Source organism: Penicillium manginii (genome assembly GCF_028828005.1).
Source record: "Penicillium manginii strain IBT 31320 chromosome Unknown utg000005l:1.0-5665137.0:1.0-5668048.0, whole genome shotgun sequence".
Classification (NCBI taxonomy): domain Eukaryota; kingdom Fungi; phylum Ascomycota; class Eurotiomycetes; order Eurotiales; family Aspergillaceae; genus Penicillium; species Penicillium manginii.
This window is the reverse complement of record NW_026643106.1, coordinates 3,427,928-3,451,820: the sequence shown is the minus strand read 5'-3', so window position 1 is coordinate 3,451,820 and position 23,893 is coordinate 3,427,928. Positions and strand designations below refer to the sequence as shown.

Genomic DNA, 23,893 nt, shown 5'->3' with positions numbered 1-23,893 from the left:
GGTCCCACCGTACCAAAGACTGGGCAAGGCATCCATGGGCGCGAACGGGAGCGAACCAGACGATGTATGTGTAGAAAGTAAACAGAGTAGTTGATTCAGATGTCAGCCATCGCAGACCGATAGTTTGCCATGAACTCTCTGGCAAAGGAGTAGATATGTGAGGACATACTCGGTGTAGATGGTCAAGGGCGAAGGGTGAAGGGTGAAGGGTGAAGGTTGAAAGTAGAGGGAGCCTCACGTGGCGGTTCTTTGCCTCTTTCACCTTCACAACCTTCCCTCTTGACTCTCCTCTTTACTTTACTCTTATCTTCTCTCCTCTTTACCCTCCATCACTTTTAACTCGACTCGATCCTTTCTTCCTCCATCTCATCTGATTCCTCTCTCGTCTCTCTTGCTCAATCCACTCCACTCCTCCATCTGCTACATTCTACTGCTAGCTCTGCCGATCTGAGAGCCTCACACTTTCAGGCATCAGCCCAGCCCGAAATCAAGAGCCCTACGCCCTGACGACTGTTGAATAAGTCTCCATCGTCTCCTCTCTTTTCTTCCATTACCTTCTGGAAGTCCCCAATCGGATCCCGCCTGGGTTTCCGCCTCAGACACTAGTCGATCACAGCCTCTTGCACAACCCCACTTCCCTGCGCCCCCCAATTCTGTGCAGTGCAGTGCTGTGCAGAGTGCATCTTTCTCCCGTGCCCCTCTGCCTCTGACATCTGCGGCCCCTCCTCCACCTTCATCCTTTTTTCCCCCTCCTTATCTCCCCTCCTCCCCTCCTTTCTCATCTCCCGTCTCCCCTCATTCCTATATCTTCCTCCGAATCCCGAGTACAATGTCGTACTACCGAGACGGAGGCTACGACGACCGCCCCGTCACCATCAAACGTTACGTCATTCCATCAGACGAACGAGAAGAACGTCGCGAGTTCTCCATGAGTCGTGACGATCCTTACAGCGAGCGAGAGCTCGTCATCCGTCGCAAGACCGAATCGGACGAGCCCTTGTCCGTTCGGCGCTATGAGCGTGATGTCGAATATGACCCGCCCGCTCGCCGTTACGAATACAGTGAGAGAGATTACTATGAGCGTGAGTACCCAGGCCCCTATACACATCGCCACATCTCCCGGTCCGCAGAGCTGCTTCGTGCGCCGGTTCCCAACCCGGCCCCTGCTATCATCATTCACGATCAGCCAATAATCGTTCATTCAGCCCGCAATGTTTACGCCAGTCCCCGCGAATCCGAGTATGATGTGGTCCGCCGATCAGACGCCGAAGAGGATCCCTATTATTATCATCATCGCCGACGAGTCCGCGAATATGACGACCGCCCTCGTCGAGAGTTGAGTCCCGGCGACTCAGTCTCTCAGGCAAGCCGCCGCCACAGTGACCGTGACCGTGAGTACAGCAGTGATGACAGTATGGTCTATGTCCGCAAGGAAACCCGCAACTACGAAGACGAAAATGGCCATCACCACAAACGCCATTTGGCAGAAGGTGCCCTTGTTGGTGCTGCCGGTGCTGAGTTCCTCCGCAGTCGCCGTAAGCGCGATGGCGAGGATGTCAGCCATGGCTTGAGCCATGCCGCTAAGACGGCCGGCGCAGGTGCTTTGGGTGCCGTGGCCGTTAATGCTGCAGGCCATGTCCGGGATTACTACCGAAGCAAGAGCCGCAGCCGTCATCGTGCAAGCTCCTTCGATGATGATCGCTCCCACCACTATAGTCACCATAGCCATCACAGCAGCCGTGGCCGTCATGGTCGCAGCCGCAGCCGCAGTCGTTCTCACTCTCACTCACGCGCTAAGACACTCATGGAACTTGGTCTCGGTGCTGCTGCCGTCGCTGCCGGTGTCGCTGCCTTACGCAACAACAAGGCCAACAAGGAAAAGGATGGCAGTGATCGTAAGAGCCGCTCCCGCACTCGCTCCCGTTCTCGTGGCCGCGCCCTCAGCTCTACTCGCTCTGAGAAGGGAGGCGATGACAATCGAAGCGAGTCCAAGCGTCGCCAGCATATGGCCAGTGCAGGTCTTGCCGGTGCTGCAATCGCTGGTCTGGTTGAACACCACCGCAGCAAATCTCGTTCGCGCAAGGGAGAGCGCTCGCACAGCCGCCTGCGAAAGGCCCTCCCTATCCTGGCTGCTGGTGCCGGTACTGCCGCTGCCACCGGCTTCTATGAGAAGAAGAAGGCCGAAAAAGAAGGCAAAGACCCAGTTAGCCGTGAGCGACGCCGGTCTCGCACCCGATCCCGCAGCCGCCACGGCCATGGGTCTGAGATCTACCCCGACCCTTCCCGCGATTCTGCAGGCTTGATTGAATATGGAAGCAACCCGGTCGCTGGTAGCATTCCTGCAGAGCACTACTATGGTCAACCCTCCAGCCCTGGAGCCTACTATTCCGATGGCCAGGATGCCTATGGTGCTCGACGTCACAGTCGCAGCCGCAGCCGCGGCGTCGGACGATATAGTTCATCAGGCTCGGACCGAGACGACCGTCGTAGCAAGGATAAGAAGCATCGCAGTCGCTCGCGTGAAATCGCCTCCGCAGCCCTAGGCGCCACCGGTCTCGGATACGCCGCGCACCGTTTCAACCAACATCGGGACCGCAAGAAGTCCGAGAAAGAGGGTAGAAGTCGCAGCCGCAGTCGCAGTCGCAGCCGCAGCCGGACCCGTGAGTTTATGGATTGCTTTTCTATTATAATGATATATTTACTCACTGCTACTTATCAGGCCATAACGATGACATCCACCGGGACCCCTACGAGGAGGCTTATGACCCAGAGCCTTACCCGCCTGCATCGGCTTCCCACCCACCACCACCCGGGGACTACTACCCGAACAACAACTACTTTCCCCCGCCCCCAGGTGGCTCGACCCCTAATTTGAACGCGACTCCCCAACCGTACAACCCATCAGACTACCCCCCCCACCTCCAGGTGCCGCACCCCCACCCCAGCCATACAGCTATGGGGCTGCGGGGCCGGGGCCGGGGCCAGAGACGTACGCGCCCCGACCGCGGAGAGCAGAAGAGAATGTGAGTAGTTCAAGCTCAATCCCCCAGCATGCGCACGAGGGTGTGTTCATCCATTGCAAATCGTCTAGTCCTACCCATGAGAACGACTAACATATAGCAGGTCTAGAGCGATCAGCCCCAGTGCCCGGCGGCAATGGATCTTCTAAGTCCGTTGCCTTCAATCTAAAGGGATATGAGTCGGATGACAGCGATTCCACAATCAATAATGATTCCTATCATGACTCTCACCAACGCCATAAATCCTCTCAATCTCGCTCCAGGTCCTCTACAGATGAGTCAGACTCCACAATCGACCTCCCCGACCGCTTCGACTCTAAAGGCCGTCTCATCAAAGAGAAGAGTGACAGCTCGACCGAAAAACTAGAGGACTTTTTGAACAAAGTTTCCAAGGTCTTGTTCTAGCTTTGTTCTCATGCTTCGGCTTGGCCGGTCGTTTGGCTTAGCCTGTTTTCTTCCATATCTGCTCGGTTGGTCCGCACTAATTCTTGAGATTTTGTGGCTGGTTAGGGCTCGTTGCTCTTGCGCTTTATGCGCTGGCTTTCCTGCCTTTCGTCCCATCCTCTCGCCTCGCAAACTACCACTGTACTTTCTTATGCCCGTCTATGTCTACTCGATTTCTTGCTATTGTTTTGATGTTCTTGATTCTCACTTGATGACTTATGCCCGCGCGATATGATGATGATTCATGACTGTATTTCCATTTTGATAGTTCAATACCTTTTTTCGTATACTTCCGAGTCTGCGTGTGTAGAGCCTGTTCAGTACCTAGGTAAGATAAGAATATACTCCGAGCGTCCGGGGTGAGTAGTTTGATTCATGAATGCCGGATCACTTGCCTGGCAACTACAAGGGCACACATGCCTAGGCACCTGGGTAATCTTCGTTATGATCTACAATCCATGGATTTGCCATGGCTCCACGTGGACACTCCGGAGTTTATGAGCTATCAAGAATATAGTATCAAATTGGGCGTGGCAAGACAGCACGACTGAAAGGTACTTATTTCACATATTTACTTTCCTCTCAGAGCCTAGAGATTGCCGACTAGCAACATTCGGATCGGCCTCCTGGTAAGCCTCGTAAAGCCATCTCTCATCAAATGGCCCAGCCTTGTCAACAAATCTCAAATCCGTCGCGAGCCGAATAGCTTGCTCTGGGCTCTCATTCCGGGCACTTATAACATTATGTCAGTTTGAGGATCGAGTTCTGAAGAGATTGGAAATACTTACCTCGCATGGATCATAAAAGGATTGTGAAAGACCACATCGCCAGCCTCGTACGGCGCTACAAGCCAACGACGGCCCCAAAACTTACCAAATGTAGCCGCATTCCGATCCAAGAAACCACCAGCCATCATATTCTTATTAAAAGCAGAGAGACGCTCTTCATCCGTAAGATCCCGGCTCTTCTCAGAAAAGTCTGCCTCGAACTTCTTCCCAATATCAACCGACTTCTCAAGATACATCAACCCTCCACCCGCCAAAGAACAGTCACCGAGCGGTATCCATGCCGTGACTGACGTAGCCGGTCCTGCCCGTAGAAATATCTGATCATAATGAACAGGCGTAGTCTCTGCTCCGGGAACATTACATCTCAGCAACGTTCGTTTCAACAACATGGGATCTTGGAACTGGGCAAGTTTTCCAACAAAGCCTTCCAGTGGTTCCGCCACCTTGGCCTTGAACTCGAGATAGAAATCTGTGACATGTGCTTTGATGGTTTTCTCGACGAAGATCCCCTCGTCTTTCAGCCCATTGGCAACGCGGAGCGCACCAGGTAGCAAAAATTGCCTCCAGTCGTTGCCCGAAAAGATACCGTCCCGTGGGTTCGTTCCCTTTTTGAGGATCCCGGAATCCCCATTTTCGGTCATGAACTTGAAGTATTGCTCTCGCATGTCTAGAACCTTTTCTCGATCTAGTATGCCTTTCATCTGTTGGAGTGGAACGAGTACGAGTCAGTATATAGGAAATTGTTGCTTCCGACTCCTTTATGTCTTACCCATAGGTAACCATCTTCCTCGTAGCGCTTACGAAGCTCTTCGATAGGAAGGTCCGGACGTGAGGACTTCATAGGACCTATTTCTTGCAGCAAATCGCCGTTACTTGCTTTCAAATTGCTCAAGTCATGGTCTTTAATGGCCATCGGTGATGGTTGGAAGGCTGTAGTCGCCATATTGACTCCTAAAAAATCTCCAAGAGTTGATGCAGGTTGATTGAGATGGATTAAAAATAAATATTAAGAGGTTCCTACAGGTCAATAAATACCCTGAGCAATCCAATGGCCAACTAAGTAATAAATATTACGACTTGATGTTATTGTTCAACCCCGCATCCAACGGCTATAGACGGAGACCCGGGGATGCTTCTTCGGAGATATAACCGAGCTCCAAAATGATCGATCATCAGAATGTAATATAGTTACTGGTGGAATTATTATTTGAGTTTGTGGTTGGATTGACGTTGATATTATAGCGTTTAGGGTGTTCATTTGGATTTCGTTTGAACGTTCATAAATCCGGAGTTTGTCATCAATATCAAATCAGTCTAGACGGACTTTGATCTCGTGTTCTGGGCTATTAATCAGATACCAATATAGAGATTATTCGCCTAAATTACAGTCCCAATAGCTTTCATGTGTGTTTTTTTCGACTTTTCATTGCCCTTTTTGAACTCGTAGATAGGTGAGAACGTCTGAGAAGTCCTCTGTGGAGCGAATATCTGCAGCGAAACTACCTAGTAAATGTGTTTGTCCACAAAATTTGTTATATAGCATCTTCATGCCCTGCAGTATTGCCTTTTCGTTATTACCGTGCTCAGAGATTTCGAAAGTCAGAATGCCATATTAGGAATGACTATCATTTCCATCGTGTGCCTGACTTCCAAGGGTTATTATGGGCTTGAGGTACTGAGGGCATCTATCTGGACGTAGTTTAAGCATACATAGAACCTGCATTTGCCATCGTCAATATCGAAATGGTCGAAACGGATTTCCAAGGTCCCAAGTTATCAATTATACTTCTATACTCTGAATTTCTTCCCCAAAGGTTTTTTGACCTTTTCAAGTTTCTTTCTTCCCTACTTTTAATTCTGAAGGTACCTAGGTAATGATGGTGATTTGAGCATTATTACATGCTTCATATCCCAGATTAGAACATCAACCATACTTAAAGAAACTTCTGATCAATGAGTGTGAGTGTGTTTTTCTGCGAGATAACTCAATCACACCAGGTCCGAATCTTTTTCTAAACATACCCACTAGCTCTGGGCAACATGAAAACTACAAGGGAACTAAATCTAGGAATATCTATGCATGTTTCAGCGTCAACTGGAATACACACATGGAAACTATCTCATCTTTGTGATAGACATCTCAGACTATCTATAGCTTTGAATCACGCGTTTGATACCTGTGAACGTCTTTGTACCTACTTGTAACTAGTACTGGACAGGCAGTATTCACGCGTGAATGTTGTTTGCGTGACCGCTTTAGGCTCTACTACTCTCGCTCTTGTTTGTTCAAGTCCCTCTTCTTCATCTCTCACTCTTCATATACTCCTCCTCACCTCTATTGACCTTGTACATACGTGATCTTGTCTTTCTTCTGCATCCTCATTCCTTCTTGCGCCACATCTTGGTTGCCTTGTCTTTTATCCCTTCTTGTCATTCTCATATTCCTTCGATTCAATTACCTCGGTTTTGTCTGAACCCTCATGCAAGACGCGTCAAAGGAAGAAGCCTCTTCGAACTAGGAGAAAGGCCCCATGGACGACATATATCTACTCCCTTCGTGTGAGAAGCATCCTGAACTTGCCTCGTTGCACGAGTCGTTATTTCTGGCGAGATGATCATCTACAAACGGGCTTTCAAGATGATGGTCTACAGTGCCCTCGAAGCGAGTGTACTTGGTCAGGCATGACAACCAGATGCCAACAGTGTACACCCAAGCCCGAAGGTAGCATCTTTGTACGCTGAGTTTCCAGTCCTTCGATACTTTCTTCTCTAACCCTTTGCAAGGCATTGATTTATTTCAAAGTGGTCTTTGAATTCCCATCTTTATCGTGATTTAAATGAGTCGATTAGGTGTTCTGGACAATCTCAACTGAGAGTAACATATACACTAACATATAATTAGTGAATCAATATAAAAATAATCAAATAGTACAAGTATGCCCAGGTGTCTACAAAAAGTAGTAACTTTTAATTTTTTTATAAGCAATTATGGCAGTGCTGAGACCGGTCGAAAGCTTCGTGAGCTTCACTACCAGCTCATCATATCGACTCCCTTTCACCCCATGCTCCGCCTTTTGTCAAGCTTCGTGTTGCCATCTTTCCAACCTACCGTCGCAGCTCCACTCTCGCGAGAAGGGCTACCATCTGGACTCGACGGCTACCCGATTGAGTAATTCGCCTCTCTCAATCAACATCTGCGCCTGCAAGGAGAAGACTTCGATCCCGCATTTCCCGCGACGCTGCATGAACGTGCCGAAATAGCCGCCAATTCAAATCTAATAAAATACAAAATCCAAACAGGGGTATTCCTCAATCTTTATCCACCTAGCCAGAATCAGCTTGATGTCGTTCAAGTTCTTCGGCAAAAAGGACGGCAATGAAGAGTCGAGACTACCATCCGTCAGACCATCCTGTGATGAGTGTTTGACGCCACCACGCGGGGTTTTTGGCTGGATACCAAGTAAATCTCCCATGGTCTTTTCATTTCGTTCATGGAGGATTTGCTTGGTATTCAGTCAAGATTTCCAAGTGGTTAGATTGCAACACACCCTTCACGGGGCGCTACGATGGATGGCAGTACAACTACCTAGGTAGCCTCTTTAAAGCCATCCAGATCATGTACTAAGTACCTACTTAGCTATCACGATTATTAGAATGGATAATTTTCTCTGCCAGGATTGTGTACATTTTTATTACTCGTAAATTCGAGTAGAGTTTCCCAAAATCGTGAAATGCTACCATCAACCACCTGCACGCAGCCGAGAAGCCATACCAGCTTGGAAGACTCCAGAATCATCAGGTCCATGAATATCAACAGATCATCGACCATTGGATATAATATAATATAATATAATATAATATAATATAATATAAATACAAGGTAAGGGTATCCAACAGCAAAGAAAGGTGTGCGGCAGACATGCCAGAACAGATACCATTCAAGTTCCAAGCTAGTTCTCCAATGGAATAAAATACCCAGAAGGAAACAACTCCACCCCAGACCCCAATTCGAAATGAACACGGGCTATCAATGAATCCAATAGCCAAGTCATTTCTGCCTCGTGCAGGATGTGATATAACAGAGACATGAACAAGCCGAAAGGGGGGGGCGAGGGCGTTGAAAAGGGGCGGTTCAGACTCAGCGGCTTTTCCACTAGTCCTGACGCATCTAAGCAGTAGTGGAGCGGTGAAACAAATCAAAGGCAATAAAATAGGCGTCGTGAATGGGTATACAGCGGGGGAAAAGCAAGGGGAGGAGAATGGAGGGAGATGAAATTGCCTAGTCAAGCCAAGCCAAGTAAGCACCATGAGGAGTACCAAACCAAGCATGCTCGGTGATGCCTAACGAACAGATGCGGGCTTTTTTTTGTCGCTTCGTGTATCACATCGCGTCGCGTCTCATTACATAGGGATCGAATAGTAATAGAAGAAGAAAAAGAAGAAAAGGCCAGTGGCGGAGAAGAGGAGTGGGAAAAGGTGGTTCAAAATGGTGGCTGTCGTAAGTAATGGACATAATTCTATCGCTAAAGTATCGAAGAAAAAGCAGGAAAGAAGAGAAGAGAAAAGAAAAGAAGATAGTAGAAAAAGAAAAAAAAAAGTGTTAGGCCGTGAACTGTCGTTTCAAAAATCCCGATCGTGGCTCGGGGTGGGCATCAGTGTCCAGCAGGCGGACTGAGGTGGACGGGACTCTCTTGGTGAATGAGACATGGACGGTCTCATTGCTGGGCGGCGTGGTGTCTGGATCATCATCGCCATTTCCATCACCGCCATCTTCATCAGGGACCACTTTGACGCGGGAACTGATGGGGGCAGAGTAGTAACGAGAGCTGAGCGGGAGCTGGTATTTGACTACTCCGCGCACAATGAGTTCAAATGGATGCTGGAGGACTCGTTCCCAACGCTCAGTGCCACCTTCCTCTGTCTTGTTGCCAGGACGTGGGAGGCGGATCTGTCCCTTTGATGTAGACGCGAAGTGTTCCCAGGGAGATGCGTCAAAGGAGAGAGGCGAGTCAAAGCGGAAAACACGACCGAGGAGCATGGTTTGCTGGTCTCCCTCGGGATCAGTGATAGGGTCTGTACCATGATCGACGCCATCTTCCGCGTGAGGCTTTGATTTATTCCGAGCCTCCGCCTCACGAACACAGTCCATATTTCCCAGGCATCGGACGATCTGCGACAACTGCCAGCGACGCTGACTTTGCTTCACTCGTGGGAAGTGATCTAGTTCATCGGAATCATGATCGCGCCAAAGCTTGTCGGTACCAACATATCGACTCCTGGCGAAGATATTGACATCAGTGTCATCAATTGTCACCGGGAATATATTCGGATTCATCGCTTGAACGTTCAGATCCAGCATTATTTCCTGCTCTGATGCGAGCACGTTTTGGATCGCGAGAACTTGGACATCTTGAAGAGTCTTGGTCGCGGAGAGCACAAATGTGGTGGCACCACCAGCGATAATCATCAACAGGAAGAGTATGATAGCACACGAGCCATATCGTGAGAGACAGCCACGCTGCCGTCGCATATACTCCATCTGTCGCAAGCTCGCGCTATTGGGCCTGCGGCTGCCGCCATGACCACGACTTCGAGGAACTCGGGCACTGCCAACTAATGGTGTGCGCTCATCATCAGCGCCTTCAGCATCGAAGTCGAACATTTCGTTTGACTTTTTGGAACTACCCATCGTTTTGTAGTTGGGCGAGGATCGAGTATTACTATTTCTTGAGTGCCGATATCCATTTCCAATAAAGTGTCGCGGTGATTTGAGCTGAGTCTGCTGCGGCGAAAGTGCAGAGTCGTTGTCAAAGAGTGATGGCAATACACCATTGCGTCCATGACGTCCAAGGTTGTGGCGCGGAGTCACAGCTCCACTGCCATCGACTCGAGAGGGATTCCGGCTCCCATCCTGCTCGGCCATCTCACCGTCCAAGCTGGGGTTGAATGGGTTCGGATTGTTGGTGAATTTCATGCTCCGCTTGCCGGTGACACTATGAGAGCCATCCCGCAAGCCTCGTGCGCGACCAGCCAGCTGGTCCACTTGGCTTGCCATTGAGGTGGCACTGGGTGTTCGAGAATGGTAACGAGATTGTCGAGCAGGGAATGGATCTGGTGGATTTGATTCGTAAACGAACGTTTCATCAGAATCAGACACGTCGGCTTCATCCACTGCGCTGGCCACCTTGGCTTCGAAGATATCTGCTTTGCTCGAGGCAGGGCCGGTGGTCAAATGATTCGGACGCCGATTCTTTTTCTTCTCTTTCCGAGGCCGGATTGTCTCTGTTGACGGTTTCATGCGCAAAGTACCGGGTTCCGCACGACTAGCGCTGCCTCGCTCGCCAGCGCCAACCCCCAAAGACACTTGCGGTATGGAACTGACAGTCTCGGTCTCAACAATCATATTACGAACTGACCCATCGGCTGGTTTCCCACGGGCTCCAGCACTAAGTGAAGTTGTGGAGCGTTTTGGCATGATGGTAGGAGCGGGCTTTGTGGTTCCAGCACCATTCGGCCGGCTTTCTTCCTTGGGATCCGAGCTGCGATTCCCGCCACTATCGCTCCCACTCTCTGTATTTTGTTTTGCGGCTCGAGGTGTCGGATCCTCATCGATCGTGTGTAACCGAGTGTCGTCCGGGGTGACCGGCTTAGTGGTCGTGTCACTCGACGGAGTAGACGGATTACTGGCCATCTCCTGGACTGTTTCCAAGGATGGGCCTTGTCCACTCACGCCCCTCGTGACAGCACGGGGAGTGCTTCGGTCCACCTTTCCCTGATCTTCTGATAGTGGCAATGAGGCTCTCTTGTGGGAGGTATTCGGCGGAGTGGACTCCTGCTCCGTACGACGGTTCCCCGCCCATGATGGCATATTGGACTTTTCCGGACTGAGAACATTGGTTGGTATTTCGAGGGGAGGAGGAGAGAGGAAGGGTGTGTTTCCGGGTAGCGCTTGCGCGCGCTGGCCTGATGACGTGGACGCAGGTATAGGCAAGGCTGACGGCAGATTGTTTGAGGTTCTCGCTGGGCTACTTCGTTCTTGACTGGTTCGCCGTGATTGAGAGTGTGCTCGGCTTGTTGTGGTGGTATTGGCGTAGGTGGAATTGACGGCGCGCGAGGAGAATCGGACCGGGGAGGACTCGCGAGAGGAAACCGCGGAGTTGGGGGCGGACGGAGAGTAAGAGGTGTTGGAGAGACTAGGTGAGAGTTTAGGCATTTGGGCCATGGCCTGGGCGTGTGATTTAACAGTCGGGCGCGGCGGTTCCTTCATGTCGCCTTCGCTGGCCGACCGATGCGCGGGATCCGATGCCACCTCCGCATTTTTGGCCCCTCCGGTGTGTCCAGAGACACCGTTGAGGTAAGGCGGCCTCTCGGACTCCGCAGCCATGGTCTTCTATCGAGTCAGATTCCGCTGACGCGATGCAGACAAGTCAGGAGACCCGAGAGGAAGCCGGGCAGTTGGGCAGGAATGAAGTCCGGAAAGGGAATCGAAAAAGCAAGGTTCGACGCAGGACAGGGAGGGCTCGACGGTGAAGAAATGAGTTGTTGCAGCGAATCAACCACTGACGAGGAAATGGCAGCGATGGAGCGAGGTATGTTTCGCAGGAAACGGGTTGTTACACAGTTGACGGTACAGCAGGGCGAATAGCCGAAGTCCACATGCTGTTGATGTAAAATAGGACCAAGAACGATTTGGGGGGGGGGAGAAGTTTCCTGCAGGCGCTCGCAGGGCAGGTGTGCGTGTGTGTGTGGAAGAGGACGAGGTGAAGTGTTTGTTTGGAGGAGTCAATGAAAGACGATCGGACGATCAAGCACAACACACAGGACTAGTGATCACAGGCTGATGCTTTGTTTCCGGGGGACACAGGCACACGAAGAACGTCTAGAACGCAGCCGACGAAAAAAGAAGGACTGTGGTTGGCGGAATTGGGGGGGGATGATGGAGACCGCCGATCCGGCTCAACGTTTGGGCTTGACTTGTTTTTCGCCCATGAAATGAGGAGATGTGGCGCCCGTCCGGTTAGGATGCTAGGGTACCGAAGTGCAGTGCGCCTGCAGAGATGTCGGTGACCAGAGACCAGAGGCTAAGACCAAAGACCAAAGACCAAGACCTCGGGTGAAAAAGGCCAAGTGGAGAGGTCAGGGCCGGCCGCGGAAGAGACCAATGATGGCAGCCCACGTCAGGGTGGAATGGGCGGGCCTTCGCACTGCAGGGGACCAGGAGCACGCGGAGGGTCTCAGAAGGGTTGGGATGACGAAGCCACCCAGAAGCGAGGTAGAGAGGAGAGAAGGGGGGGGGAATCAAAGAGTAACAGTTGAAAGAAGGGAAGTTGAAAGGTGGAGGGAAATGGAGGAAATGGAAGGAAATAAATGAAAGGATGAAGAAAGACGTTGGGAGAAGTTGGAAACCTGGGGAATGAGGTCGGGTATTGCGGTGACACAGCCCGGTAATAAAACGGGGACATTTCCCATATTGAAGGGGCGGGAAGCCATCAATACAGTGGTATTCTAATGACAAGCCTCAATGACCTCATCAAATAGCCCGGTTTCACACGGTAGATACTACAGATACCAGAAGGTGATTGTTTAAATCAGATAGTGGTAGTGGTACTCCAGATGTAAGTATACTACCTAGGTTACCAGTACGAAGTCTTACGTACTAACACTTCATATGGATTATCCAGTCAGTGCATACTGTATGCAGAAAAAGCAACTTCCAATTATCGAATAGTCTCCTACCCAACTCAAACTGCGCAGCGTCAGGAGTCCTAAACCTACTTAGAGTGGTATATACACCCAAGATAGAATTGAAATATTAACAAACATGCCTCCCAAACATGTATAATCACGACCCGTATATCGTCCAATCACAATAAAACCAAATGATAAACCAACCTCAGCGCCATCGCCTAAAGCATACCGTATATGAAGCCAGAGGGAAAAGGTTTGGTACAAAAAGGAAGAAGAAATAAGAATAGTAGAGAAGCAAAAGCCTGGATGTGACAAGTAACAAACAACCAAGGAATAGCCAGGGTCCAAAGCAAGGCAAAGTAAGGGTATCAATCTAATCCAGAGAGAGGAAGGGGGGGGGAGGGAGGGTCACCCAAACACACGCCACATGGCATCCAATCTAAACAATTTTATAGACTCGCTTGGCAATCAGGAACGACGCAAGGCCGAAAAATATCAAACCACCCGTGACTAGAAAGTGTTAGCGTTCATGAAGACCGGGCGGCGCTGCTGGAAGGATCTTCACTGCGATGCACCAAAACAGGGAAGGAAGGGGAAGAAAGAAAAAAAACTCACTCGACCAGAACCAAGAAAGACTCTCTATATCCTGACCCGGCACTTTGACGTTCATTCCCCACATGCCACAGATAATATTCATGGGGAGCACGATGGTACCAAGCACAGTGAGCTTTCCCAAGACATCGGCAGTCTGCTCCTGACGTTCGTTCATTAGGATATTGATCTGCGCTAAGTAGTTGGAATGCGCACGAGACAGAAGTCTAGAAGAGGGAAAGATGATTAGCGGGTTGTCATCCACCAACCTAAACCCGAACAAGGGCAAAGCCTGAAATTAAGGTTGGAAGTCAACTTACGTTTCGTAGTGCGTCAAGTTCCCTGTCATGGTCATGATGTGATCTTGGATATCGCCCAGGTATAGACCAATCTCCGACTTGGGCGCCACCTCCCACTGCTCATTACAGCGCTTGGCGAACCCCTTGACGACGTCTGCCTTGTTACTGAGCAGGCGGTATAGTCCCATGACCTTCTTCCGGCACTCGCCTGTTCGCCGCAGCATTTCGCCCGGCGCAAACGATGGTTGCAGGCTTCCATTAGATGAACCGTCTTTACTGGACGAGTGCATCTGCATAATCATCTCGTCGATGTCATCGACTTCATCCTCGATGGCCTGGATGAGAGGTCCGAATACGTCGGTAATGTCATCGATCAGGGCGTAGGAAATCCAGTCCGAGCTCAGAATCAGGTAGTCCATTAGTTGGCGGATGCGTCGTCGCACGTTGGCTGGATGCGGAGTTTGCGAGAAATGGAACGAGATTACGCCTTCCCGAAATACTACCACGTACATGTTCACGGGTTCCAGGTAGTCTTCGCTGTTTGTGTCTTGTTCGAAGGTCCGGTAGTTGACAAAGTAGTAACTGCGGAACAGTTCTACTTTCTCACGCGCTTCTTGCATCATGATATCCTCCGCTGTTAACGCGTGGATGCCAAAGGTTTTGGCGATTACGCGCATCTCGGCGTCTGTTGGCGAGAGAACATCTAGCCAGAAGGTCGGCCGAGGGCCGAATCTTTTGGGCTTGGGTGCAAGATTTGAGTGGGCGGGCGAAAGCTCTCGGTGGGAATCTGGGTGTCCTTCGCTGATGACTGACAGGCGAGACTGACCTCTAGAGCCATTGGTTGTTGCTGACGCTTGAACGAAATCCTGGCCATTCTTGGTTGTAGTATGTAATATAGGTGTGGCTGTACCACTTCGTGGATCTGGATGTTGAGCTTTGAGGTCGTTCTGAGAGCTCTGACCCCGAAGTCCATCAGGGACGCAGTAACTAGGCTCTTGGCCAGAGTGATCTTCGAAATCGGAATCATCGGAAGAATCCTCCAATTCAGGAGGGTCGGGGATGAAAAGCTCTCTGAAGCTACTTCCGGGCTGCACCAATTCCGAGATTGTTTGAGCGTGGATGGTGCTTGGGAATTCCTCGTTGAAGTAGGTGAATCGGTACGGAGCCTCTTCTTCTTCGCGTCGCCATGACTTATACTGCGGGCGAAGACGGCCTTCAATAAGCATGGGTTCACTGATCTTCTTGACACGAAGATCACCACTACGATCCTCCTTCTCCTCGCGACTCCATTCTTCCAACACAGAGAGATCGGGCCACCGTCGATGCCTGCGTCGTCGGCGTTCAACAAGTTCATCACGGTGTATGCGCGAACCCTCGTCCCCCAGCTCGGATATATTCTCGTTGGGAAAGCAAACGTCCTCCTCAACCGGCAACGCAACTGTACGGCGCCGGCGCAAATCCTGAGGTGAGAAGAACCCAGACTGAGGAGACGACGGCGCAGAATGGTTCGGCGGAGGACCCCCTTCAATATTAATTAAGCTATCACTCAATGGACCCGACGACCCTCTCCGAAGCTCTGTTGTTCGAGCCAAAGCAAAATCGAATTCTGCACCGGTCATCAGAGCATCGTCGTAGTTCATATCCGGGCCCAATTTCGGTGACCCGGGGATGGAGGGTGGGTTGTTGACATCATAGTCCCGGTCTGCGTCTGGCGAGTATATCGGGCTTGGGTGACTTCCTGGGGAGATTCCTGAGGATGCAGTCTGTACAGATGGTCGTCGTGGACGAGACGAAAACGGGCTTGTCCTCGAGTCTGCTCCATAGCGAGTTGTTGCAGAGGCATGTCCTGACGAGCCACGGATCAACGGTGTTCGATCATTCGCCTCGTCTCCGTCGCTATCTCCGTCTTGATATTGCTGATTGCGTCCTCCACCAGGTGTATTGCGCGAGCGAGCATCAGGTCCTCGGAACCCGCTGGAAAGCAGCGAGCTAGGTCGAAATGTTGAACCGACTCGGCTATCGCGACGAGGTCGCATCATGGGCTGGTGCCTGTTCAATTACGCAAGAAGTTAGAAAGAACGCCCAAGATCTCGGAGATTTCCATCCCAACCAAGCATCCACGAAATCCACGTACCGGTGGTCAAGGAGAGCATCGCTCTCGAGACTAGTATTACTCAGGTTCCTGCCCAATTTGAAAAACGACGAGGTATCCTTGGAAGTTGGCCTCTCGCCTTCCATTGAATCTCTCACACCGCCGGTCCCCGAGCCGGAGGCAGGCCGGTGGATTTCTTCTTTGGCGGGAGTGAGGAATGACTCCTGGCGATTGCGACGTTTGCGATTGCGATTCTTCTTGCGTTTCGCAGACTTAGATTTGCCAGGCTCGTTATCAGGCGCGGGGGCCGCTTCGAAGCGGGTCTGGGTCTCCGATGTCGTAGCAGGTCTCCGGTCTTGAACGCGACCGCCCATTGGACCGTTCCCAGGTTTCGTGTCGGGGTGAAGTGGATAATCGGTGCGCTGAGGGCGTTTTCGCGGACTAGCTGTTGAGGAGGAAGGCGAAGTGGGCTGTCGCAGGGCCTCGATGCCAGGTGTTGGGGTCAGTGGGGGGGGGTCCATTGCTGCGGAAATTATACACTAAGGAAAAGGGTGCAGGGCGATGGTGGTTTTGACACAAGCACGGGTATCATCTGCGGCACTAGCCGATGTGCAGTAGAAAATAATCGGATGAAAAGGGTCTACCCGTACAGTGGGAACGGGGAAGGATTCAACAGTGTCTTTGGGATCGGGGAACAGCATCCGGCATGTTCCAGAGGGAGATCAGCCTCGAATCGGAGTTGGCGTTGGAGCTGGAGCTGGAGCTGCCGCTGCGGATGACGCGTGTGGCGAAACCAAGACGAACATCAGGGAATTCCAAGAATGTGGAAATCTCGATAAGAGTGTGTCAGTGCGTAATCGAAAAAGGGCACAGATAGAGTCAATCCCGAAACTCCTTACAGGCAGATGCTGTGCACTGTAGGGCAGAGTTTGATGAGGGGAGAAAGGGCCAAAGGGCCAAAGGTTCGAAGTTGGAGAACCAAAAGTCGATTTCCCAAAGGAGACGATGAGGTCAGCCATGAACCCTGAACACATTTTGGTACTAAACTGTTAGCAGAAATACGTATTTACATTCATCCATGGACGGATTATATCTAAATTATCTTTACTTGGGTATCTACTTAGTATCTGGAATATTGAGAATATGTAAAGGTTCTATTACATGGCATGCCAGAGTACAAGTCGTGAATCATCAGACATCAAAGATAGTAAATACATGTGCAGCGGCCGTTATAAAAAAAGAGGAAATAAAACAAAATAAACAACGAAATCAAATCAAATCAAAGCAAACATATCAACTCCAATCGGTCGTCAGCGCGAGGGAATATCCGAGACCACAGGCCAGACGCCAGAAAACCGCCATGTTCACCAAAAGCAGAAAAGAAGAAGAAGAAATGGAAAGACAATGGCCCACATAGCTGCAGATCAGAGCAGGAGCAATCATGATAAGAGTGTGACGCCTCAAATCACATTGCTCATGTCCATCGTAGACGGGGCCATCGAGGGTGCCATGGATGGTGCCACACTATGGACGGAGCGGGATGCATCAAATGACATGCGATCACCACTCATCATCCGAGACACTCTCTTGTCTTTGCCGGGGCGAGCGATAAGAACTTGAGCAGGGCAGACGACGACTTCCTCCTCGCCTTCGCCGACATCGTTGCCCTTTTTGACGACAAGAGGGAAGAGCACGATGCGGACGACAGCCTGGGAGGATTCGAGTTCGTCGTTGGAGGTGGTTTCGCCGCTGCGCTCATTCATCAACGCAGCGTTGAAGAAGACTTGACGGGCAAGGTCGCCATTAGTGTCATATTCTGGCTGGAGAGGGGGCAGCATGATGAACTCTGCCAATTGGGTGCGCATCTCCAGGGAGAGGTTGACGGCGACACGGAGGACCTTGCGGAGGGAGTCGAGGAGTTGCGCCTCGTTTTGAGAAGGCGGAGGAAGGATTCGCGACAGAGTGCCAAAGATCTCAAGTGCGACCGCTTCAGTGTCGCTCTGGCGCTGTGTGGCGAAGGCTGGTCGCCGTGACAGAAGGGTCAAGGTGGTGGCGCGCCAGCGATGAACTGCGCGTCGTGGACCAACCTCGCCCAATTGTTTTTCGAGAGACTTGAGTTTTTGACGCTGTTCACGGTCCATGCCGAAGAGGTAGCGAGTGAAGATGTACTCCCAGACCATGGTCATGACCACTGACATGAAGACATCGCGACGACGGACACGGTCGGACAGGTACGCATCGGCGTCAGAACCATCGAGGAAAGCATTTTCGAACCGGTCGGCAATCTTCTCATCGGAGATGTCGACCAGGCGGCGGCAGCGACGGTGATCAGAGTGCTTGGAGAAGCGCAACACCCACTGCTGCACATGACCGCAGAGCTTTTGGCACGCAGCGTCAAAGTACTCCTCGTCGCGGAAGACGAGGGCGTTGTCATTAACTGACGATGCGATCTGCTGTTGCAGCTCCTTCACTTTGTCACGAGCTTCTTCCAGCTCTTCTCGCAGACGTCGCAACTCAGCATCTTTCTGAGCGAGGGCCGACTCGATTTCTTGTTGGACTCGATCGTTCATCTCGGACGAAAGGGCATTGTGTTGCGATCGCAAGTCATCCAATTCGCGCGTGGATGACTCGCGGACGGTAGTGACTTCGGCGGCGTGGGCGGCAGCGAGGGCGGCATTGGAAGCAGCGAGTCCCTCATTCTCCTGAGTGACGCGACTCATCTCCTTCTGAAGCCAATCCACCGAGTTCTTGAGTTGTTCCACCTCGGCTTCGCGATCCCTTAGGTCGGCGCCGCTAATGTTGAGGGCACGGTCGCTCTTGCGACGAGAGACGCTGGCATTGCGCAATTTATCTTCGGCTTCATCGCGAGAGGCAATGAGTAAACGATTCTCGGAGATAAGTTGGTCGAGACGGGTTTCCATGTCCTGGAGGTGTTGCATGCTGCGGCGACGACGGACGCTAGGCGGTCGGCTGGGCGACCGCGGGGAGCTGGGTGTTTCACCCCAACCCTCCTACACAAGTCAGTAAACAAACAAAGGAATATTTGCATAAACAATGGGTGAGAGTCCAAAACTTACATAGACATCCATGTTTCGCAGGGGGCGTTTGCCCTTGTCATTGACGGGGTCGTAGGATGAAGAAGAAGGAAGTTGATCGAGATCGAGATTGGGTGGAGGCTGGGATGACTGGGGCTGGGACTGCAGCTGAGACTCTGACTCGTCCTCGTCCTCGTCTAAAGCCCGACTAGCCGCCCGCAGATCGCTGCTCGTGCTACGATTCATGCGACGAAGCTTCCCCTTGCTACCACTGGGTTTGAGCACTGGCATCCCCTGCTCCGGAGTTTTTAATGGTGACAGGCCTGATCCTGATCCTGATCCACTTCCACTCTTAAGGCTGTCCTGACTGCGAATTTTCTCTTCATTTTCAGGCGTGGGCCACCTCTCGCGTGCGATCGCATTGTCAGTGAATTTTCTCACTGGAGTCACTGGTCGTGGAAGAACATGCTCGGGTTTGATCTCCAGACGGGGCGTCCCGGAGCGAGCCATGGTCGCTTTCCCCCAATCCGCTGGTTCTTGCTCCGCAATGGGATCGAGCGGAGTCCGGGGTCGCGATAGAGTATCATGATCTCCAAAAGGTCCTCCAAAGAGGGAACGAGGTGGTGATGGGCCACTGGTAGCTGGGATAGACTCCTCGTCAAGGGTCCATGTTCGTGGCGTTTGCTGATGACGCCCGTGGATCACTGAGGGTGTTCGGCGTAATCCAGAGGGGGAAGGGGATAGATCGGGGACTTCCATCTGAGATGGCAATAGACGCCGGGGTGTAGATGCATCCTCCGTACGTGTAGATGGAGACGAGTCGAATAACAGTGAGGATCGCTCCTTAGAGGCAGACTGCATGGGCCGCTCATCGTGAACTGGAAGCTCTGGCTCTGGCTCTGGCTCTTCGACCAGTGCTTTTTCATCGGGAATGGGCAGTTCACGACTGCTCTCAGTAATCTCTCTGGATTCGAGGGTCGCTTGGGGTGCTTCCGAGACGGGGATCACGATATCGCGATTCGCTTCCATGTCCACTTCAGTCTCTTCCTCAGCACTATCTTTTAGCGACGGGGTCTTGTTGTCCAGAGCCGATCGTTTAAACCCGCCTCGCTCGAGGCCAGGAAAGAGATTAGCAATCTTGGAGCCACCGGGAGTCGTAGTTCTCGCAGGTGGTTGCGTTTCGATCTCTTTGGAGATCACAGTGTCAAGCGGTGGCTCGGGGAATTCAGTTGCCAGTTCGACTCTCTTGTGCAGGGGCTCTTCCGCCTCAGGCTCAGCAAGGCTTGCTTGTTCGGACTTTCTCTTGTTTTTCTTAGCTTTTTTCTTGTCCTTTTTGCTCAATGGGGCAGCCCAGGCTTCTTCCTCGGTCGCCTCTTGGGACTGCTCCTTGGCCTCTTGCAGAGCGACAGGGATTGCAGACTCATCATACTCCTCGATAGTCTGGGGGACCGGTTCAGGGATCTTGACGTGGAACTCGGGTGACTGTGCCTCGAATGTCTCGGGCTTGGGAGAGTGGCCATGTTCCCACTCGATCGTGGGGAATTCGTCATCACCGGGTTTCTTCTCTTGAGGAGTCGATTCGGAAAGCTCAAGGTCGCGGCTAGATTCTTCCTGGGCTGGAGTGGCGGCAGAATATTCTTCGGTGATCTTGACGGGAGATGCTTCCTCTAACGCTTGGGCTGCTTTCTTGGCCTTCTTTGATTTCTTCTTTGAAGCCTTGCTTGAGAGTGGTGTTTCTGTGACTGGCTCGACTGACTCGACTAGGGTGGCCTCTGCGGCAGTCTCTGTCTCAGCAGCAGGAGTTTCGATTGCAGGCTCGATCTCCTTGGACACCTCTGGCTCAGACTGGATCTCCCTCGTTGACTCGGATTCAAGTTGTGGTTCATTTTGAAGCTCCGGCTCCGGCTCAACTGTAGGCTCGACTTCGGGTAAAGGCGTAGGCATAGTTGTAGGCAATTCTTCTTCTTTCGACTCGGTAAAGGGTACCTCTGAGATAGATTGCTCTTGGCTTTCTTCAACCGGTTCTTCGACTGCTTCATTCTTCTTGGACTTGCGCTTTTCCTTTTTGGAGAGCTTCTTAGAAAGAGGAGCGGCGGATTCTGGCTCTGGTAGTCGGTCTTCGAGCCCAGCCACTTCGAGGTCTGCTGCCTTCTCAAGAGCCTGGCTTTGGAACTTGGTCTCTTCCTCCTCTTTTTTCTGTTCTTGCTCTTCGGGAGAAGGGGTTTGATGGATCGTAGTTTCATCAATTTGCTCGACAGGAAGTTCTTCATCCTTATCTTCGGCTTGCTCGGAGACCTCTAGGTTCTCTGGCTCAATGGCAGCGGGGATGTCATGTTGCTCGGGTTGGACCTCAGGTGTCACCGCAATCTGTAGCTCGCGGACAAGCTCTGAGTCTGGAACGACCTCGGGAGCCATTTCGATGCTAGTCTCTGCAAAGTTTGCGGAGACATCTTCATTAACAGCACCTGCGGGTGCATCTTCCTTTGGGAGCTCCTCAGTGGGAGTGGCAGCCAAATCGGAAGGCTCTGCCTTTGCCAGCTTCTTGGCCTTCTTCTTGTCCTTCTTTGACAACTTGCGAGTGATAGGTTCAGCGGATGGTTCTTCTATTGCAAGCTCAGACTGTACTTCCTTCTCGGAAGTATTGGCTTGTGCTTCAGGCTGCTCAGGCTCTTCGACAATTGGTTCGGCAGTCTCATCTGTCTCCTGTGTCGGCGGCTCGATGACTTCCTTTTCGGTCGACTCCACTGATGGGGATTCAACCTGCTGCTCAACTTCGGGTTGATTGTCTTCCAGAGCGGTCACTTCTCTTGAAACATCGAGTGCTTCTTCAGAGGGCGCGGATGGTTCATCCACGGTGGGCTCTGGCTTGGGCTCGACAGACTGTTCACTTTCAAGGGCGGCGGCGGCGGCAGCGGCAGCAGCAGCAGCCTTCTTCTTCTCCTTCTTGCTCATTTTCTTCGTTGCTGTTGGCCACTCTGTCTCAGGCTCCACTACCGGTTCGATAGGAGTTTCTCCACTGGGAGTCTCTTCAACGGGAGTCTCTTGAACGGGAGTCTCTTCAACAAGAGTCTCTTTAACCGGAGTCTCTTCAACCGGAGTCTCTCCAACAGGTGTCTCTTCAACCGGGGTCTGTTCGACAGGAGTCTCTTCGACAGGCGTCTCGTCAACAGGAAGATTTGTGGAGGGAGCATCGACCGCATCGTCCATGGTCGAATCAAGGGCAGGTTCGGGCTCCTCAGTGTTAGTCTCGGTGGAGGACACCTCAGTAGCAGGCTGCTCTTCGCCAGCTTCTTCGATAGCAGGCGGCCGTTCCTCGACCAGAGGCTCGTCGATATCCTTTGGCACATCAGCGGTTAAGTCGGAAGGCTGGGACTCAGGCTTAATCGTATCGAGAGGGGATTGTTCTTCTTGTTGAGTAGTGGCGGGAACATCGATATCTTGCGTAATAGCAGCAGGCTCTTCAACTGCCTCGGGCAAGACTTCCTCCGCGGTCTTTTCCTCCTCTGCGGCGGCGGCAGCAGCAGCAGCGGCGGCAGCCTTCTTCTTCTCTTTCTTGCTCATTTTCTTTGGCATTGGTGTTTCTTCCACCGCCTCAGGCTCAGGAGCAGGAGCAGGCTCTTCTTCAGCTGGTTTGACCTCCGTGGGAGATTCCACCTCTTGGAGTGGCTGAGGTGCAGAAGGCTCAACCACTTCTTCTGTCGACTGCGCAGGCTCTTCCACGGCCATAGACTCCTCCTGCTCTGTAATTGGTTCGACCTCAGGCTCAGGGATCGACTTGTCCTGGGTTTCTTCGACGATGGCGGGCTCGGCTTCCGTGTGTTCGGTCTTCTCTTCGAGCACTTTCTCGGGCTCTGCAACAGGGGTTTCTTCACTTTCCACCTCCCCCTGCTGCTGCTTCTTCTTCTTTTTATTCTTTTTCTTATCTTTCTTGGACAATGCTGGCTGGAGAGGTTCCTCTACAGGCAGCTCTTGTTCGGCGGGGGCACTGGCTTCCGGCGCGGTCTCAGTAGACTCCTTGACAGGAGGTTCCTCGACGATAGCCTTTTCAGTAACATCTTCCTCCTTTGTCGTGGACTCTTCTTCCACGATCACAGGCTCAACAACCTCCTCTGCTGTAGTCTCCTCTTCCACAGGCACAATATCAGCAACAATTTCATCAACAACCTGATCCTGCTTCTCTGTATCCTCCTTCTCCACTTCATCAATAACTTGGTCTTCGGCCACATTCGATGCCTCGGCGTCTTCGGTGGCTGGAGCCTCCCCTCTTGCTGCACATCTCGCTCCGCCGACTCGCTAAAACTCATCGAACGCTCAAGCACGGGCTGGGGAGGATAATCTGACGAACGACTCTCTATCTCTGGCTGCTCTACCTGCGTAAACACGAATTCATCAGTCGGAGCTAAATCATTTGCCGGGGCGTCGGGCGTTTCTATGTCGTGGGACTGATGGTCTTTACCGTCATGCTCCGCAGGCGAGGTTGCCGTCACGGGTATAGAAGAATCCCATGTGTCCTCGGGAGGGACGGTTTTGTCATCGGCGGGGACGGCGGTATCATCGGTCGTGGCGTTGTCGACTTCGAGGTTCTTGGACTGGCGCTTCTTCTTATCCTTCTTTGCTTTGCGCTTCTCCTTGGCTGACATGCCAGCCTCGATTTCGGGAGAAGCGAAGTCTGGCTGTGCTGGTGCCTCTGTTGAAGGGGTGACCTCTGGCTCGGTGGGTTCCTCGATAGGAGGTGCAGCCTCCTCGTTGGTTGGCTTCTCGGTTTCGGCAATTGTCGTTTCAGGCTCCTCGGGCTGTGTTGTCGTAGGGGCATCAGCTTTATCCTCCAGTTCGTTTTCTCTCTGGTTTCTCGACCTTTGGTGCTTCCACATTCTCAGGGGCGGCGACAGAAGCCTGCTCTTCTTGGGGAGCATCTAGATCGATGTCCTTGGGAGCT

The 23,893-nt window shown here is 51.8% G+C and overlaps 6 protein-coding genes across 6 annotated transcripts; 1 reads left to right on the top strand and 5 right to left on the bottom strand.

Moving 5' to 3' along the window:
• Positions 1-829: 829 nt before the first annotated feature.
• Positions 830-3,425, top strand: N7533_007664 (DUF3824 domain-containing protein; the record flags this gene model as incomplete). The annotated part of the gene is made up of 3 exons (XM_057104314.1): positions 830-2,660; positions 2,720-2,989; positions 3,124-3,425. The coding sequence occupies 3 exons, from the start codon at positions 830-832 to the stop codon at positions 3,423-3,425; spliced, it is 2,403 nt and encodes an 800-aa protein (XP_056959271.1).
• A 602-nt stretch (positions 3,426-4,027) lies between these two features.
• Positions 4,028-5,165, bottom strand: N7533_007663 (phytanoyl-CoA dioxygenase family protein; the record flags this gene model as incomplete). Its single annotated transcript, XM_057104313.1, has 3 exons — positions 4,028-4,196; positions 4,253-4,953; positions 5,022-5,165. 3 exons carry the CDS (start codon positions 5,163-5,165, stop codon positions 4,028-4,030), a joined length of 1,014 nt encoding a protein of 337 aa, XP_056959270.1.
• A 3,687-nt stretch (positions 5,166-8,852) lies between these two features.
• N7533_007662 (putative phospholipid metabolism enzyme regulator) lies at positions 8,853-11,636 on the bottom strand (the record flags this gene model as incomplete). Its single annotated transcript, XM_057104312.1, has 1 exon — positions 8,853-11,636. The coding sequence occupies one exon, from the start codon at positions 11,634-11,636 to the stop codon at positions 8,853-8,855; it is 2,784 nt and encodes a 927-aa protein (XP_056959269.1).
• A 1,743-nt stretch (positions 11,637-13,379) lies between these two features.
• N7533_007661 (magnesium transporter CorA family protein) lies at positions 13,380-16,461 on the bottom strand (the record flags this gene model as incomplete). Its single annotated transcript, XM_057104311.1, has 4 exons — positions 13,380-13,450; positions 13,556-13,800; positions 13,852-15,879; positions 15,965-16,461. Coding segments are annotated over 4 exons (2,841 nt in total), but the record flags the coding sequence as incomplete, so codon positions are not given.
• Positions 16,462-17,382: 921 nt separating this feature from the next.
• N7533_007660 (uncharacterized protein) lies at positions 17,383-18,861 on the bottom strand (the record flags this gene model as incomplete). The annotated part of the gene is made up of 1 exon (XM_057104310.1): positions 17,383-18,861. One exon carries the CDS (start codon positions 18,859-18,861, stop codon positions 17,383-17,385), a length of 1,479 nt encoding a protein of 492 aa, XP_056959267.1.
• An 81-nt stretch (positions 18,862-18,942) lies between these two features.
• On the bottom strand, positions 18,943-23,870 carry N7533_007659 (uncharacterized protein; the record flags this gene model as incomplete). The annotated part of the gene is made up of 2 exons (XM_057104309.1): positions 18,943-23,246; positions 23,303-23,870. 2 exons carry the CDS (start codon positions 23,868-23,870, stop codon positions 18,943-18,945), a joined length of 4,872 nt encoding a protein of 1,623 aa, XP_056959266.1.
• Positions 23,871-23,893: the final 23 nt, after the last annotated feature.